This window comes from Pongo abelii, chromosome 2 (genome assembly GCF_028885655.2).
Source record: "Pongo abelii isolate AG06213 chromosome 2, NHGRI_mPonAbe1-v2.0_pri, whole genome shotgun sequence".
Classification (NCBI taxonomy): Eukaryota; Metazoa; Chordata; class Mammalia; order Primates; family Hominidae; genus Pongo; species Pongo abelii.
The window spans coordinates 9683386-9698662 of NC_085928.1; the positions used below are offsets into that span (position 1 = coordinate 9683386).

Below are 15277 nucleotides of genomic sequence, written 5' to 3' on the forward strand. Positions count from 1 at the left end.
GCTGGGCCTTTCCAGGGAGATGCAAAGGTCTGGGAGTCAGAAAACGTTGGTTAGTAACCAATCCCAGTTTAAGCTCTGAACCTCAGTTCTTCTGTTTCCAAAACGGAAATAATAACTTGAGCTTCGCGTAAGAGTATGACGTTCAAATGTGCTAAAGGATAGGGCGGAAGCATTAGGAGTGGTACCCGGGGGCCACTGCCTCGTGCAACGCCCCAGCCCCAAATCAAATCCGGGGCGTGGTCCCACTGTGCTCCCGACCCCAGCCTGGGCAGGAAGCGCCAGCTGCGGGGGAAGCCAACCCAGAGACACAGCCGGAAGTGGGTGACCGGAGCTCTAGCAGCAGCCGCGATGGGCGCAGCCGTGAGCCTATGGAGAGCGGAGGCGTTCCCGCTTCCACCAATGGAAAGCCGACTAGGCGGGCCTTTGCAAATTGCCCTAGTAACGGCCGCATGGTAACTCAGGCGCCGGGCGCACTGTCCTAGCCGCTGGTTTTCCACGCTGGTTTTAGCTCCCGGCGTCTGCAAAATGAAGATTGAGGAGGTGAAGAGCACCACGAAGACGCAGCGCATCGCTTCCCACAGCCACGTGAAAGGGCTGGGGCTGGACGAGAGCGGCCTGGCCAAGCAGGCGGCCTCAGGGCTCGTGGGCCAGGAGAACGCGCGAGAGGTGTGGCCAGCAGACCAGGGAGTTGGGGGCTGCAAGCAGGGCTGCTGCGGCGAGAGAGCTGCTGAAGTCGGTGGCTCGGGGCGGGATGCGCGCGCCAGGGGTCTCCCGCCATAGTTTCCTCAGGGAAGTGAAAATGGGCCAGGGGCTCGGGGAGGGGCGCCGCCCTGGAGCTGGGTGAGGGGCCGCCCCAGGATAACTAGTGACGACCCACTGGGGCAGTTAACGGTTTGCCAACTCATGGACAAGTGCTGATGTAAACCCACACAACCCCGTCCCCTTAATTCGTACCAGGCTCTATTCGCGACACTGGGATACAGCGGGAATTAAGATAGGAGCTTACATTTTAGTGTAGTGAGGGACGATAAACGTGTACATCAATAAACAAAAATAATTATTTTATCTTGTTGGGGTTAGTTACTGCAGGGCTTTTTCGGCCACGGTCAGGAAATTGGATTTTATTGTGAACGCAGTGGCAGGCTATGGGACGGTTTAAAGTAGGGAATTGACTAAACTTTAAAAGCTCATTTTGGTTCCCAGGACCCGGGAGCTGAGGGAGAGAAGTGGGAATTATGGAGAAGAGCAATTTGGTTTATCCACCCCTCCAAGCATCCTTTTTGACCATTCCAATTAAATCTCCTTTTTCTAAGTGCTGGTGATGCCAAGTACTTTCACATACATTATTATTTTTTGGCAGGTGAAAATATTGAGTTGGGGAGAGGGCACTTCACCTATATGCTTGACACTCGTTTTAGTAACGTTACGCTGGGGTTTGCACCCACGTGTATTTCTGACTCCCAAATCAGTGCTTTATGATGATATAGCCACCCTCTCTGCCTGCTGTTCTCTAAGGTCACAGCCATGCCCCTTGGCCTTTGGAAAGCCTTAGCTTCTACAAAAATCTTCACTTAATACAAAGTTAAGCTACTGCCTCTTAGCCTGATTTTTCTAAATAGAAAGGGCTCAAAGAAAATCCTCAGGTTTCCATTTTGAGCATCATCTTTTCAAAAAGTAAGTGTTTGACCCTGGCTTACTAAGCAACTAGTACTGCAAGTAGCTAACATTGATTGAGTGCTTTCCATGTGTCAAGCACTGTGCTAAGTAGCTATATGTCCATTGCCTTGTCATATCCAACGTATTAGTTGTCCCTTCCCCGCTTTAGTATGACAGTTTTCAGACATACAAAAAAAGTTGAAAGACTTGTAAATGCTTGTGTGCCTAAATTCTATAATTAACATTTTACTCTGCTGCTTTATCATATATCTTTTCATCTGTTCCTCTCCCAATCTACTTTTACATTTCAAGGTGAATTGCAGGCATCACTACACTTTACCCCTACACCCTTTAACCTGTGTGCCATTGACTAGTATGAACTCTGTTCAAGTGAGGAAATTCTGGTTCATAGAGGTCAAGTAAGTAGGTCCAAGGTTACTCATCTGGTAAGTGCGAGAGCCAGTATTTTAACTCAAGTCTATGTATTTAAACCCAGAGTCCATGCTCTTAACTGATGCTGTATGCCTAAGACCCACCTCAGCTACCAGGTTCTTGTGTGACTCTGGTCACATCAGTAACCTCCCTGAAAAATGAGAGTTAGACTAGGTGATCTTTTAAAGACCCTTCCAATTCTTTTTAAAAGTTAGAATTCAAGCTTATCTCACCTGAGAGAAGTTGGAGTGGAAATTGAGGGAGAATGGATGGAAGAGGTCCTGGTCTGTAAATAAAAGCACATATCCAAGGTTTGTAAAGTCTCCTCTACCTTGAGTTTCCCAAAGAGCTTCAGTGCTGAGGATTATGATATGACAGGGTTGTATGGAAAGACCATAGTAGTTTTTTTTTTTTTTTCTTTTTGAGACGAAGTTTCGCTCTTATTGCCCAGGCTGGAGTGCAATGGCGTGATCTCGGCTCACTGCAACCTCTGCCTCCTGGGTTCAAGCAATTCTCCTGCCTCAGCGTCGTGTGTAGCTGGGATTACAGGCACCCATGACCACGCTCGGCTAATTTTTGTATATTTAGTAGAGGCAGGGTTTCACCATGTTGACCAGGCTGGTCTTGAACTCCTGACCTCAGGTGATCCACCTACCTCAGCCTCCCAAAGTGCTGGGATTACAGGCATGAGCCAACGCACCTGGCTAGGTTTTTTATCTATTCAGAAATACAGCATCTGGGCTGGGCGTAGTGGCTCACACCTGTAATCCCAGCACTTTGGGAGGCCAAGGCAAGTGGATCACCTGAGGTCAGGAGTTCAAGACCAGCCTGGCCAACATGACCAAACCCTGTCTCTACTAAAAATACAAAAATTAGCCGGGTATGGTGGTATGCGCTTGTAGTCCCAGTTATTGGTGAGGCTGAGGCAGGAGAATCACTTGAACCTGGGAGGCAGAGGTTGCAGTGAGCTGAGATCGCGCCATTGCACTCCAGCCCGGGTGACAGCGAGACTCCATCTGAAAGAGAAAAGAAAAGAAAAGTAGCATCTGAAGAATATCTTCTAGGTTCTATTAAGGGCAGTGTGCTTTGGTAACTGAAGTGGAAATGGGATGGATATAGCATACCCACACACATTCCTTACATCATTTTTAAAATTTTTTTTGAGAGGGAGTCTCGCTCTGTCACCCAGGCTGGAGTGCAGTGGCGCCATCTCGGCTCACTGCAAGCTCTGCCTCCTGGGTTCACGCCATCCTCCTGCCTCAGCCTCCCAAGTAGCAGGCAGATTACAGGGTCGGGAGATTGAGACCATCCTGGCTAACACGGTGAAACCCCGTCTCTACTAAAAATACAAGAAATTAGTTGGGTGTGGTGGCAGGTGCCTGTAGTCCTTACATATTTTTTGAGGGGCTGCTATAAGTGTGGGACCAAGGTACTTCACAGTCCATGAGGAATAGAGGTAGAAGAGATAAGATGTATTCACAAGACTCTGGCACAGTGTGGTCACTGCCCAGAGAGAAGAGCACCTTTTAGATAGTCACATATTCAGTTATTAAATCAGTGTAGCAAACCTTATATTATGTAGTCCTGAGATACAGATGCTCAGCTAGTGTAACTTTCTCAGTGTTCCCCCCTTATAGTCAAATATTCTAAAATATATGAAGATCCATAGCCCATTTATGGAATATGTGTGTGTATATATACATACATATGTACTGCAAATGGTTAATAAAATTCAGAGATTTATAATGTATTTAAAATATACTAACAGATGATAAAGTAATTTAACCTTGAGGATTCAAAACATATTCAATGGATCTAATAGTGCCGTAGGTTTAACTTCACATTCAATATTTACAGTGTTCACTGATGGCCAGCTAGTACTCTGTGTCATTGATTCTTACCCCTTAGTAGGTTACTCTGGGAATTTGATGAAAGCTATGGATCCTTTCCCTGGAAAAAATGTGTATATGAACATAAACACAGTTTTGTTGCCAACTTCAAGAGGTATTTGGGCCCCTGGAGTCTATCCCTGTACCCTGGGCCAAAAATCAGTGTTCACACTTGTGCTCATACTGTGCATTCTTCACACAGTAGTAGCCAGCACCATCTTTTAAAAACAAATCATAGCATGACACATAGTCTTCAAGACCTTTTCAGTGGCTTCATACTTATGTAGAATAAAATCCAAACTTTACCACAGACTGTAAGTTCCTGTTCTGCGTTCTGGCCCCTGCCTACCTCTTCAATATCATCTTCCTGGTCTTTTTCACTATACTTTGGTCACTGCAACCTTTCTGTCCCTTGGATATGCCAAGCTTGTTTCTGCTTTGGATTTTCTGAATTTACTGTTTTCTTTGCCTGGAACGCTGACTCCTGCTCCTCCCAGAGGTTCACATATCAAATTAAATGTCATCAGAAAGACACTCCAGGATCACTTTCTAGCCATTCATTCTCTCTCATCCCTTTTTCTTCATAGTAGTGACGAAGATTACGTATGCAATGTTTGTATGTTTGTCTCCCTCCCTAAAACATGAGCTCCACAATTACAAGGCTTTTCTGCCTTGCCTCCGTTACCCTTGTCACCTAGAACAGTGTCTGCAGTGCACTGGCACTCAGTGTTAGTTGGATGAGTGTGTGAATTGTGTAGGCCGGGGACTGAGTTTTTTCCCCTTGTGAAACATTTTAATACGGATTTATTATCTCTTTCCATTGTGGTGTGTAGGCATGTGGCGTCATAGTAGAATTAATCAAAAGCAAGAAAATGGCTGGAAGAGCTGTCTTGTTGGCAGGACCTCCTGGAACTGGCAAGGTACTCATTTTCTCTCATTTTTTAAATCTACCCAAGAGAATGATCCTAGTGTCTAAGCCAGATTGAATTCATGTCTTAACTAGTCTTTGTTTAGCTAAATGGGTTATATGTATGTTTTTAAAATTAATATGCAATAATACAATTGTGTATCTAAAATCCCTGCTTCTAAAATTCAAATTATCCTGGCCTACCTCCAGAGAAGAGAGAATGAAGTCCTTGAAGTGGTCTCATTGTCTCTAGAATTTGTCCTTTATCTCTTTCTAGTCTCCTTTGCCGTGGAAATACATTTCTGTTGGCCTAGGCTTCATAAAGATCTTCTGAGTGACGTCTTACTTGAGGGGACAAAAAAATGAGTCAACAAGCATTCTTCCAAATGCTAGCTTTACCCATCGCTATTGTGGCTGTGTGGGAGATGAAAAAAAGGAAAACAAGAATTAGAGACATGATTTTTATCTTCAAGGGGCTTACAGTCTCTCTGGGGCAGAAAGAAAGGAAATCATGACAGCACAGGAGGACTCAGTATGAGTGCTCAGCTTTGAGGTATTGACTAATATTAAATGCAGCTGGAATTTAAGGAGGCAGCACTGCGGGCTGGTACAGCTGGAAGGGTTGAGACTTGACATTTTCGCATCAGAGCTGGGAGAGGATTTGGCTTTGCAGGGAAGGTAAGGGCCTTTCAGGCAGAGGACACTGTGTGGCTTCTTGGGGTTTGTGAGGGGACTGGCCAGATACTTGAAACTCACCAGAGTTCCCAATTTGAGCTTGCTTATTCTTCAAGAGGGCCGCTTGATTTGGGCGAGTAGGAGCTTGGGGTTGTGTGTGAAAAGAAATGGGCTTTAAATTCCAGCTCTGGTATTGACTTGCTATGAGACCTGAGGCAGGTCCCTTAACTTTTCTAAGCAAAAGCATACTCTACCTATTTCAAGCAATTATTAAACTGATCGGTTGTAAGATAATGACTTGCATTATAATTTTGAAATGATTCCTGATTGTGTATCTTGTATTGGTATCTTACAAGAGGAAGAAGTGCTATATTTGTGAACAGTTTTTTCTCTTCCTATATAAAAGCAAATTGTGAACAGTTTTTTTAAACTGTAAAGTGCGATACAGATGTGAGCTTCAGTTACCTCACTCCAGGCAACATTAGCTTGTCCAGTGCATTTACCATTTATTTGCTTGCTATTCCTTTTATCTTAGACCTTCTCTTTCCCTCCATTTTTCTTCTTCCTAAAGTAAATAATTTAGAAATTCCTTCTAGAAGTTTGTTGGTGGGAAAGTCTCTCAGGTTTGCATTCATTATGTTGCCCTTGTTTTGAAAAAGAGTTATGTTGGCTGTATAATTGAGTTGACAGATATTTTTTTCAGTACTGTTTCACAGTAGTTCTCTCTCAATGTTATTTGCTCCTTTGGCTTCTGTTGTTTTTGAGAAGTCTAATTTTGAGGGTTTTGAGTCTTCTTTCTGCAAGTTTTTGAGATATTTTTGGTTTTGGTGTTTCACTATGATATGTCAGAGTGGATTAATTTTTGTTTATCCTGCTTAATGCTAATTGTGCTTCTTGAATCTGACTATTATGTCTCTGCTCAATTCTGGAAAATTGTCAGCCTTAGGAGAATTGCTTGAACCTGGGAGGCGGAGGTAACAGGGAGGCAAGATCACGCCATTGCACTCTAGCCTGGGTGACAGAGCAAGACTACGTCTCAAAAAAAAAAAAAAAAAAAAATGTCAGCGTTAATCTCTTCAGCTGTTGCCTTTCCCCATTCTCTTTGTTCTCTCCTTCTGGAACTCCAGTGAGATGAGGTTAAGATTGCAGTGGTTTTCAACCTGGGGCAGTTTTGCCCTCCCAGGGGACTTTGACAATGTCTGGAGACATTTTTGGTTCTCACGACTTGGTTGGGGTGCTACTGGCATCTAGTGGGTAGAGGCCAGGGATGCTACTAAACATCCTGTAGTGCACAGAGCAGTTTCTATAATAAGGAATTATCTGGCCACAAACGTCATGGAGTCAAGCTGAGAAACCCTGGGCTAGAGCTTCTTGTTTTGGCCTCTTTGTCTTTTAGCCTCTCATATTTGTTATCTTTTTGACTCTGCTAAATTATGGGTAATTTCTTTTAGATCTTTGTTCCAGTCTAATTGTCTCTTAAGCTATGATTAAGTGACTGATTAATCCAATCTATTGAATATTTTTTTCCTTTTCATTTTGAAAAGTTTGGAACCTACAAAAAAGTTGAAAGAATAGTGTGATGAGCCCCTCTATACCCTATACCTAGATAGCCAGTTATAAATATTGTGTGACATTTGCTTTTTCTCTAGTTTATTTCTGAACCACTTGACAGTAAGTTGTAAGGATGTCTTTCTACATGACCACGATGCCATCATCAGACCCACCTTGCTAATGCTATTATATTCCCCCAATTTTTGTCAATTAAAAATTAAATTAATTAATTTTTAAAAAATGAGGAGCAGAGCCAGGGAGAGAATAGTGTCTCAGGAACCAAGAAAGGAGAACCTTTAAAGAAAGGAGTAGGTAACCATATCAGCTGCGGTAGAGAAATCACAAAGATGAAGGAGCCTGGCAGCTCATCATATGATTCCATGAGCAGTTAACAAATGTGCTTTCAAAGACAACGAACTTAAATTGTTTTAATGAGAAGAAAATATAGATGATAGAAATCAGAAAACATCTTTCCAAGTTGTTTCAGTTTTTGGCTTTTTAAAAAACACCAGAATATCAAAATGCAATCAAAGATTACACACTGCATAAATTGTTTTAAGTTATAATGTCTTTTTTTTTTTTTTTTTTTGAGATGAAGTCTCGCTCTCTTGCCCAGGCTGGAGTACAGTGGCGTGATCTTGGCTCACTGCAACCTCTGCCTCCTGGGTTCAAACGATTCTCCTGCCCCTGCCTCCGCCTCCTGGGTAGCTGGGATTACAGGTGCCTGGCTAATTTTTGTGTTTTTAGTGGAGATGGGGTTTCATCATGTTGGTCAGGCTGGTCTCGAACTCCTGACTTTTGGTGATCCACCTGCCTTGGCCTCCCAAATTGCTGGGATTACAGGTGTGAGCCACTGTGCCTGGCCCCCAGATGTATTTTGTTATGGCCCACCTTCTTTACTCATGTGTGGCCCTTCAAGAGTCCTCTTTTATATTTATTTTTTTAATTGTCAGGTTTTTGTTTGTTCGTTTTTTGAGACAGTTTCAGTCTGTCGCCCAGGCTGGAGTGCAGTGATCTCGGCTCACTGTAGTCTACCTCTTGGGTTCAGGTGGTCCTCCCACCTCAGCCTCCTGAGTAGCTGGGACTACAGGTGCACACCACCATGCCTTGGCTAATTTTTGTAGTTTTCGTAGAGATGGGGTATCGCCATTTTGCCCAGGCTGGTCTTGAACTCCTGGGCTCAAGCAGTCCACCTGCCTCGGCCTCCCAAAGTGCTGGGATTGCAGGCGTGAGCCACTGCGCCCGGTCCCGGTTTTATTCAGGGGTTTCTATCTTAAGTGCTATACCTTGCTGAGCTTTCCTGTATCCACAGTCTCTGAACTTTCAAGGCAAATAGTTTACTGCTCTGAACGTTATTATTTATTCAATTCTAGGTGTTTTGTAAGAGGAGAGGTTTTCAGTGGACCCAGTGTGCCATATTGCTAGAAGCATATATGTCTTTCATTTTTTTTGGTGATATTGTATTGCTTTCCTCCCAGGAAATTTGAGAAGTGCTCAGCACTGTGGTGTTACTTTATAAGTTTGTCCACTTCCTTCCAATGTGTATGAAGGAATTTGGTGACTTCTGCTTAATGATTTGCTGCAGGGTCCCAAAGTTTAGGCAACTTACCTGGGTGACAGGCAGAAATACTGCTTATTTTAGAGATGCAAATGCATGGTTCATATGCATTTCCACTCTTGAGGACCTCACACTGTTAATAATGGGTTTGGGTTTTAGAAAAAGGAGATATTCAGATGAGATTGAAAAATAGAGATTTCTTCAACCTTCTTTTGGCAGCAACCTCTTTTTTTGTGCCACTTGTTGCTCACGTGGGGTGAGTACAAAAAAATAATGGCTTTGGAGATTGGGGTTTGCATCCTGGTGCTGCTGCTTGCGGTTTGACCTTGGGTGTGTTGGTAATTTTTGAGTTTGTTTCTTAATCTATAAAATACAAACTAGATGATCAAGGTCATAGGCTAGTTGGGGAGATTCGATGAGGTCTATGCAGCACTCTGTAGTAGGTGTAGGAATAGTAGCCATGTCATATACTTTCCCTCTGGAAGTCTTTAAATGGAGGAAGTGAGACACACGTGAAGCTTTTTTTTTTTAACCAAGTATTTATCATATTTTAATGGAAGTATGTTCATCTCTTCTGTATTAGGTAAAGGGAGGGAGAGTGCCATTGAATTGGATGTGGTCACTGTCTTTGAAGTTCAAAACTGAGGGTAGGGAATTGGGGCTGGCAGAAATACAAGGAAGACAAAGAGGAGTGACTGGGAAGGGGTGGTCCTGTCCAGCCTGTGGCCCCACGGGGAGTCTGCTGTTAGAGTGCTGCTCCTCTCATTGTGCCCTTTCATGTTCCAGAGATTTTTTTCCTTTGCTCTTAGAAGGATACCAGTTTTCAAGGTGTCAGCCTTGAGCTCACAAGTGCAAATGCCTAATGAGGCAGGCAGCGGGGATGAGGGAAGTGGCTGGGTGCACTGTGGCACGTCTGCCATGAGCCCCAGGTGCTCGGCCTTGCTGAAGGTCACCGTGAGACTGCAGGCCGAACAGAACCAGGCTGTGAGCAATGAGTTTGCCACTTGTGATCTAGCATGGCACTTTAGTGCTTTCATTTGACAGATGAGGAAATCGGGCCCTGAGATTTGCCGAGTGCCCAAGGTCACACTGAAAATTAGTGGCAGAACCAGCACTAAATCTTTCTGTTCCTGGCTAGTGAATTTTATACTATGCTATACACTGATTCTCTACCAGATTTTACTACCTCAAAACTATCACCAAAAGGGCATAGAAAAGAAAATCTGAGAGGAACCTTGACTGTTAATTTTAAGACACCGTCTCAGAGTTTCACTTTGTTCTTCAGTAACAAGCTTGTTTTCTGTCTTAGCCCATATACCTGGGGAGCTGGCCTTACTTGTGCTCCTGTTTCAGAGTTGAGGAAAGATGAAAATGGCATTCAAAGGTCATGGCATTGCCCAGTTCTGTACCAACTTTAAAGCATTTGCTTACCATACTTGACATTTGACCATACACCTGTGAAGTCTGGTTCTGTTTAGCATTTGCCAGCTGTAATTATCTCATCAAAAATCAATTTGTAGTTTACCACAGGGCGTGTTTAAGTGTAACTCGTTAAGACCAACTCATAGCTTCAAAATCCTACTTGAGGTATCCTTCTTCACTCTTTGTGGGCTTCATAATATAAAATGAACAATCCATTCATTCATTCCTTCATTATTTCGGATGGGTTGTAGATTGGTGTTTTCCTGTATTTGTAAAAAGAGAAAGCAGGTATCTCAAAGATCCAGTGGTGTATTCTGAGCAATTAGGTCAGAGCCACGTATTGATATTGAGAGAACAATTTTGGATGACTATAAAGTTGGCCCTTCCTATCTGTGGGTTCCATGTGTGTGGATTCTGCCAACCACAAATCAAAAATACTCAGGAAAAAAACAATTAAAAATACAATAACAAAAATAGTACATACTTAAAAATACAATATAATAACTATTTACATAGCATTTATATTTTATTAGGTATTGTATGTAATCTAGAGATGATTTAAAGTAACAGGAGGATGTGCATAGTTTGTATGCAAATACCCTGCCATTTTATACCAGGACTTGAACATCCATGGATTTTGGTATCCCTGTGAATACTGAAGAGTAGACTCTTCTAATTATGATAACATGATCTTTGGAGTCCTGCTGCCAGAGATTAAATCTGCGCTGCCATTTTCTAGATTATGGTACTTACGTTGCGTTATTTAATGTCTCTCAGTTTCTCATGTGTAAAATGGGGAGAATACTAGTGTCTATTTCATAGGCTGGTTGTGAGGATCATGTGAGGCATTTGGAGTTGGGCCTGCACTGGGTAAGTCTGAGTGAATGATAACTTGTAATTATAGGGAAGATTAGAGATGCCATTTATGATTTAAATTGACTGTCCACAAAAGTCATCAAACGTTTATTGTGTGAAACATGCTAAATGGTAGGACTAGATGTTCAGCTGTTCCTAGTTCCTGGTGGTTCTGTAGCATGTGTTTCTGAACTGTCATGTTTTCAGGACTGTGAACTGTGTTTCCGTTGCTTTCTTTTGTAGACGGCTCTGGCTCTGGCTATTGCTCAGGAGCTGGGTAGTAAGGTCCCCTTCTGCCCAATGGTGGGGAGTGAAGTTTACTCAACTGAGATCAAGAAGACAGAGGTGCTGATGGAGAACTTCCGCAGGGCTATTGGTAAGTAGTGTCACATTTGTGGGAAGAGTTGGTCTCACTTCCTGAAGCCTGTGCACCGAAGCCTCTTTGTGGTGAAGATGCCTTTATGACTGGTATTCGTGGCACTGCTGTTTCTCTTTTGGCACTTAGTAGTGCGTTATTTTTCAAACAAAACAAAACCCCAGTTTTTCTAATTGAAGTGCGTTAGCAATTGGAGCAACTATGGACCCTAGCTGTGAGCCTGGGCTTCTTCATGCAATAAATAGATGTGTCTAAAAGTGTTTTTTTAATGAGTCATATTTTCCTGGAAGTCTTATTTTGCCATTAGAGATGACTATCCACTGAAAAGGTTTTGGACTCAAGCCAGAATCTTTGTGTGCCACGTGGCCAGAATGCCCCTGGTCCTGGATGGCGAGCCGTAAGAGTTGTGGCCTGTCATAGAGTGAGGAGACTGTGTGGGGACTGGCAGAGCTTAGAGGCTTATGGTGCCTAACCCTTAGGGCCTCGGGCTATCATAGTGAGTGCCAGTGATGAACCAGGCCTTCCCTCCCCTGAGGGGAGATTAACAATCTACATTTCACATTTGAAGAAACAGTCTCAGAAGGTTAAATAACTTGCTAGGGACCCAGTTGGTAAGTGGCAGAACTAGTTTGATCCGACATCTGTCTCATTTCTAGAGCCGTTGCTCTGAAGATTGGCTGTGAGAAGAAAATGGCTTCTCTTTCGAATTTTTGCTTTTTGCTAGCTAGGACTTCTGGGGCAGTCTTTTGGCCCCATTTCTGCTGGTACAGCACTGGGCAAATCCTAGTTTCCCTCAGATCTGCTTATAGAAATAGCTTATTTCTTTTAATTGTTGCGTAAAAGTCCAGTTATTAAGCCATTTCTGTTTTTTGAACATTTAGATTTATTTTCAGCTTTTACTCTTAAAAACAAGGCTACTAGGAACATCCTTTTATGTGTCTTTGTGCACATGTGCGAGTATGTTTCTAGGATTTGCCTGCTGAGTCGTGGGTTATGAACACTAATCAGAGTGCCTGTACCAATTTCCCGGCCCTTTCATTGTCAAACCAAAGTAAGTATTCTTAAGAAGGAAATTTACCAGAAAACTTTGAGGAAATGATGAAACTTAAAAGACTGATGAAGTTTAGTTTTGGAGTAAGATCAGGTAGGGCCATGGTTAAGGCTTTTGATTTTACACTGAACAAAAGGAGAAGCAGTTAGAGAGTGCTAGTATCCCTGGGCTCTGGTTTTGCTTTTACCAGACCCCTCCGGCTGGGTTGGGAGTGGATAGTAAGGAGGTTGAGGGCAGAGAGGAGTCTGAGCAGGACAAAGTAGTGGCTTGGACCAGGGTGGTGGCAGTGGAAGTGCAAAGTGGTTGGGTTCTGGGTGTGTTTGCATGGTAGAGCTGACAGGATTTCCTAAAGGGTTAGATGTGGGGCTGAAAGAGAGGAGTTGAGGAAAATTCCCAGGTTTGGCCATTTTTGGAGATGGGGAAGAATGAGAGGGAGCAGGTTGGGTGTTTACTCAGCTTCTCCTGGGGATACAGTGGTCAGTGTTTTTTTTTATCTTTGTAGACACAGTTCCTGGCACATAGTGGGTGCTCAGGAAAGTTCTTCTGAGTGAGTGAGAGAAGTGGGTAGACTTCGAAGCAGTTAGAAAACAGAAGTCTTTTTTTTTTTTTTTTGAGAGAGAGAGTCTCTGTTGCCAGGCTGGAGTGCAGTGGCGTGAGCTCAGCTCACTGCAACCTCAGCCTCCTGGGTTCAAGCGATTCTCGTGCCTCGGCCTCCTGAATAGCTGGAATTATAGGCACATGCCACCATACCCAGCTAATTTTTGTATTTTTAGTAGAGATGGGTTTTCACCATGTTGGCCAGGATGGTCTTGATTTCCTGACCTCATGATTTGCCTGCCTCGGCCTCCTAGAGTGCTGGGATTACAGGCATGAGCCACCGTGCCCGGCTCATGCCTGTAATCCCAGAAGTCTTTAGCTAAAAAATATAAAAACAGAAGTCTTTAGCTAAAAAATATGCCTGGGCTATAGGCATATGTTGTTTGGTTTATGAAGTATTTTTTATAAATTTGGAGCTAGTTGTCAATATTTAGCAATAGGGAAGTATCATAAAGTGCTCATTTCTGCCGCCTTGAAGCAGCTTTCATTCCCACAGCAGGCGGAGCTGAGCGGGTCCTTCTGACCAGGTACTCATAAGCATTGAAGTTTGTGACTATTGTTCTAAACCAGAGAGATTATGAACTGTGTCCAGAGGCTAAGTTTTGTGTTACTTGGAATATATTTATTTTTATTTTATAATTTTAACACTTCCTCAGTGCCATGATTTGAATATTTTTAAAACTGCAAAGTGTTTCTGACTGGAAATATATTATTTTTACCATGAAATATTGGATTTTTTGGTGCTTATTTTAATTATTTTATTTTGTTTTAGTGCCATGGTCTCACTCTGTTGCCCAGGCTGGCCTTTAACTCCTGGGCTCAAGTGATTCTTCCACCTCAGCCTCCCAAGTAGCTGGGGCTATAGGTGCACACCATCGTGCCTGGGTTTGGTGCCTATTTTATTTAAGTTATCTATTTTTAAAACATTTTTCTCTTTTTAAATTTTTTTTAGAGACACGGTCTTACTCTGTTGTCCAGGCTAAAGTGCAGTGGTGTAACCATAGCTCCCTGCAGCCTCAACTCCTTGGACTCAAGAGATCCTCCTGCCCCAGCCTCCCAAGTAGCTAGGACTGCAGGTGTGCATTACCACACCCAGCTAATTTTTAAAAAATTGTATGTAGGCCGAGTGCGGTGGCTCGTGCCTGTAATCCCAGCACTTTGGGAGGCCGAGGCCGGTGGATCACCTGAGGTCAGGAGTTCGAGACCAGGCTGGCCAACATGGTGAAACCCCGTCTCTACTAAAAATGCAAAAAATTAGCGGGGCATGGTGGCATACGCCTGTAATCCCAGCTACTTGGGAGGCTGAGGCAGGAGAATAGCTTGAACCCGGGAGGTGGAGGTTACAGTGAGTGGAGATTGTGCCGTTGCACGTCAGCCTGGGTAACAGAGAGACTCTGTCTCAAAAAAAAAAAAAAAAAAATTTACAGAGAGGCCAGGCCTGGTGGCTCATGGTGGTGCCAGTAATCTCAGCACTTTAGGAGGCAAAGGCAGGCAGATTGCTTGAGCCCAGGAGTTCGAGACCAGCCTGGGGAACATGGCGAAACCGCATCTCTACAAAAAATACAAAAATTAGCTGGGCGTGGTAACATGCGCCTGTAGTCCCAGCTACTTGGAAGGCTGGGGTGGGAAGATCACCTGAGCCCAGTAAGTCGAGGCTGCAGTGAGCTGAAATCATATCACTGCACTTCAACACAGGCAACAGTGAGACCCTGTCTCAAAAAAAAAATCGGGAGGCTGAGACATGAGAATCGCTTGAGCCCGGGAGTTGGTGGTTGTAGTGGGGTGACATTGCGCCACTGTACTCCAGCTTGGGCTACAGAATGAAACACCATCTCAAAAAACAAAAAATTGTTTTTGTAGCGATGGCGTCTCACTGTGTTGCCCAGGTGGTCTCGAACTCCTGGCTTCAAGTAATCCTTTTGCCTTGGCCCCGCAGAGTGCTGAGATTATAGGAGTGAGCCACTACACCCATCCCAGTGCCAGTTTTAAACGGAGATATTACAAACTTATAGAGAAGTATGTAAAACATTAATTAATTATGAAGTAAAGGCTTATACAGTCACCACCGAAAGAACAGAGCACGGCCAGCACCTCAGACATGTGTCCCTCCCTGGTCACAACCCCTTCCTCTCCCAGGTGGGACCCACAATGTGCCATAATTGTGTGGGAATGGTTTATGTGGTCATCATAACCTTGTACACCCATGTGTGTATCTCTAAACCATGGGGCTTAATTTTGCCCTTTTTAAAGTTTATCTAAATCATACTTTATGTGTTCCTTGTGTCTTGCTTCTTTAGCTCAGCGTCTA

The 15277-nt window shown here is 43.6% G+C and overlaps 1 protein-coding gene across 1 annotated transcript in view; it reads left to right on the forward strand.

Annotated features, from left to right (window-relative positions):
• Window positions 1-383: 383 nt before the first annotated feature.
• Window positions 384-15277, forward strand: part of RUVBL1 (RuvB like AAA ATPase 1) — a 43037-nt gene continuing 28143 nt past the window's right edge. Inside the window, exons 1-3 of the mRNA XM_002813163.6 lie at window positions 384-666; window positions 4811-4897; window positions 11189-11321. Coding sequence (XP_002813209.2) covers window positions 526-666; window positions 4811-4897; window positions 11189-11321 — 361 coding nt within the window. The 5' untranslated portion in view covers window positions 384-525. The remainder of the gene's footprint in view (window positions 667-4810; window positions 4898-11188; window positions 11322-15277) is intronic.